Here is a 2,602-nt window from a genome sequence, read left to right as displayed (position 1 = left end):
TATAAATATTTTTTATTAAATATTAATAAATATAAATTGTATATAAAAATATATATAGTGTGGGTGCCACAAAATAACTATAAATAATGTGCTATTGGCTTCAAAATAATGAAGTTCTTGTAGGTGATAGAAAGCAGTGGGAGTTTGGAAGTGAAAGTTGAGTTGCAGACAATTCAAGATGAAACTAAGTAGGGGTAAGATGAGAAGGTAGAGACACTAATATCCTTTCAAAGGGATTAAAAACACAATGAAAAAAAACCACAGCCTAGAAGACTATGATCAGTGCCATTACATGGAGTTTGAGCTTAAAGGACATTAGGAGAAATGAGACCACAGTCAATTAAGTGAAACGTAACTTGAATGTGTATGAGGATATTCCTTCTGTAAATAGCATGAAAACAACATTTTCTCACACTATAGATAAAATAGCTGTATATCAAACCATCTGTGAGTTACGAATAAGGAATACAAGTAGAGAAGAATAAAAAGACAAAGGGTAATCTCAGGCTCCAGTGCTGTGTTTGGTTGTCATTGTTGTTTGTTTATTTTCCAGGAGAAATATATCTTATCCTTCAAACAGTGCTTTGACAGTAACAATTGAAAAGAATTCATGTTCTTAGTTATCTTGATATGTCGTATATCCAACTTTTGTCTTGGATAAAGAATAATTACGTTCACGTGAAATAACATCATCCTTTTTCCTCATAAATTATTTGTAAATATGATTCATGTAAAGAAATACAAACAATCAACCAAATATTTAAATTTTCAGGGGTAAAGATTATCTGAGAAGATGGATTTTTTTAACAATAACATGAATCCTGAAGGAATAATCTGCTGTAAATTTTATGTATGTAAAATTCAGGAAGGCTATTGGAATAGTGGCAATATTGATTATGCTATGAAAGAAGAAAATAAATGTGGACTGGTTTCCTTGGCTTTTATATGCAGAGTCTTGTGCTACAGAATTCAAATACCTACCTCCTCATAAAATCACTTTGATTTTTACACACCTACTGGGTAGATTTCACAAGGCAGTGATGAGAAATCACACAGCAATAACATCTTTTATCCTGTTGGGGCTGACAGATGACCCCAAACTGCAAATCTTGCTTTTTATCTTTCTATTTCTCACCTCCATGTTGAGTGTAACAGGAAACCTGATTATTATCACCCTTACATTGATAGACTCCCATCTTAAAACACCTATGTACTTTTTCCTCAGAAATTTTTCCTTCTTAGAAGTCTCGTTTACCGCTGTCTGCATACCTAGATTACTGTACAGTATATCAACTGGGGGCAATACTGTTACTTACAATGCTTGTATAAGTCAGCTATTTTTTGTTATTCTCCTTGGAGCAACAGAATGTTTTCTCCTGGCAGCCATGTTCTATGATCAATACGTTGCTATCTGTAAACCCCTTTACTACATGACCATCATGAACAATATGGTATGTACCTTATTAGTTGTCTGCTGTTGGGTGTCTGGCTTGATGATCATTGTGCCACCACTTAGCCTGGGCCTCCAGCTGGAATTCTGTGACTCCAATGCCATTGACCATTTTAGCTGTGATGCAGATCCCCTTCTGAAGATCTCATGCTCAGACACCTGGGTAATGGAACAAATCGTTATCCTTGTGGTTGTATTTGCACTCATTATCACCCCGGTGTGTGTACTTCTGTCCTACACATACATCATCAGGACAATTCTGGGATTCCCCTCAGTCCTACAAAGAAGAAAGGCCTTTTCTACCTGCTCATCGCACATGATTGTGGTTTCCATCGCCTATGGAAGCTGCATCTTCATCTATGTCAAGCCCTCGGCAAAGGACCAGGTGGCCTTAAATAAAGGTGTTTCAGTGCTCAGTGGTTCTGTTGCCCCCTTGCTGAATCCCTTCATTTACACCTTGAGGAATAAGCAGGTGAAACAACCTTTCAATGACTCTATAAAAAGGATTGCATTTCTCTCAAGGAAATCAAACTTTTGATGAATTAGAGTAAATGAAAGAAGAAAGTCCTCTGAATAGTTATCTGTGGCTTCCAAGTGTTTCATCGTTTTGTACCCATAATGTTGCCAGATTAATCTCCTCAAAGACATTTAATACTCCTTAATCTTGCCTTAATCAAACAACTTCTTTCAAACCAAAGTTATACATGGTGTTTTCCTTCATTTTGAAACTATAAAATATATTTATAAGTTATTGAACTTGTCTCCACTTCTGACCTACTGTTTTCTTCAATGCTCTAGAGAAGGAAGGAAAATTGTAATATTTAAAAATACATAAATTATATAGAAGGTGCACTATATTGTCATATTACTAGTTTCTTCCTCGAAAACAAAGATATCAAAATTTGTACTATAAATCTAAGAATGAAATAATAATAGAAAACAACAACAGCAAAGATGTATTAAAAAGAAATTAAACCAAATAAGGCATTCCAGGCTAATTAAAATAATGAACACAACAAAGTGGTAACAGACATATCAACAGGAGTTTGGGAATAATCCGAATTGAAGAAATGGAAAAATCTTCACAATTACTGATAAGATGTATTAGCTTATTTATATTCATGAGAGAACTTCACTTAAAAGGTGTACATT

The 2,602-nt window shown here is 34.6% G+C and overlaps 1 protein-coding gene across 1 annotated transcript; it reads left to right on the top strand.

Annotated features, from left to right (window-relative positions):
- The first annotated feature begins 1,040 nt into the window (after positions 1–1,040).
- LOC131416538 (olfactory receptor 6C2-like) lies at positions 1,041–1,988 on the top strand. Its single transcript, XM_058559212.1, has one exon. The coding sequence runs from the start codon at positions 1,041–1,043 to the stop codon at positions 1,986–1,988; it is 948 nt and encodes a 315-aa protein (XP_058415195.1).
- Positions 1,989–2,602: the final 614 nt, after the last annotated feature.

The sequence above is a fragment of the Diceros bicornis genome, chromosome 17 (assembly GCF_020826845.1).
Source record: "Diceros bicornis minor isolate mBicDic1 chromosome 17, mDicBic1.mat.cur, whole genome shotgun sequence".
Taxonomy (NCBI): Eukaryota; Metazoa; Chordata; class Mammalia; order Perissodactyla; family Rhinocerotidae; genus Diceros; species Diceros bicornis.
The sequence above is the reverse complement of the archived record's forward strand: the minus strand, read 5'-3'. Positions and strand labels throughout refer to the sequence as shown.

Coding starts and splice junctions, on each gene's coding strand:
- LOC131416538 (XM_058559212.1), top strand. CDS start 1,041: ATGAGAAATCACACAGCAATAACATCTTTTATCCTGTTGGGGCTGACA.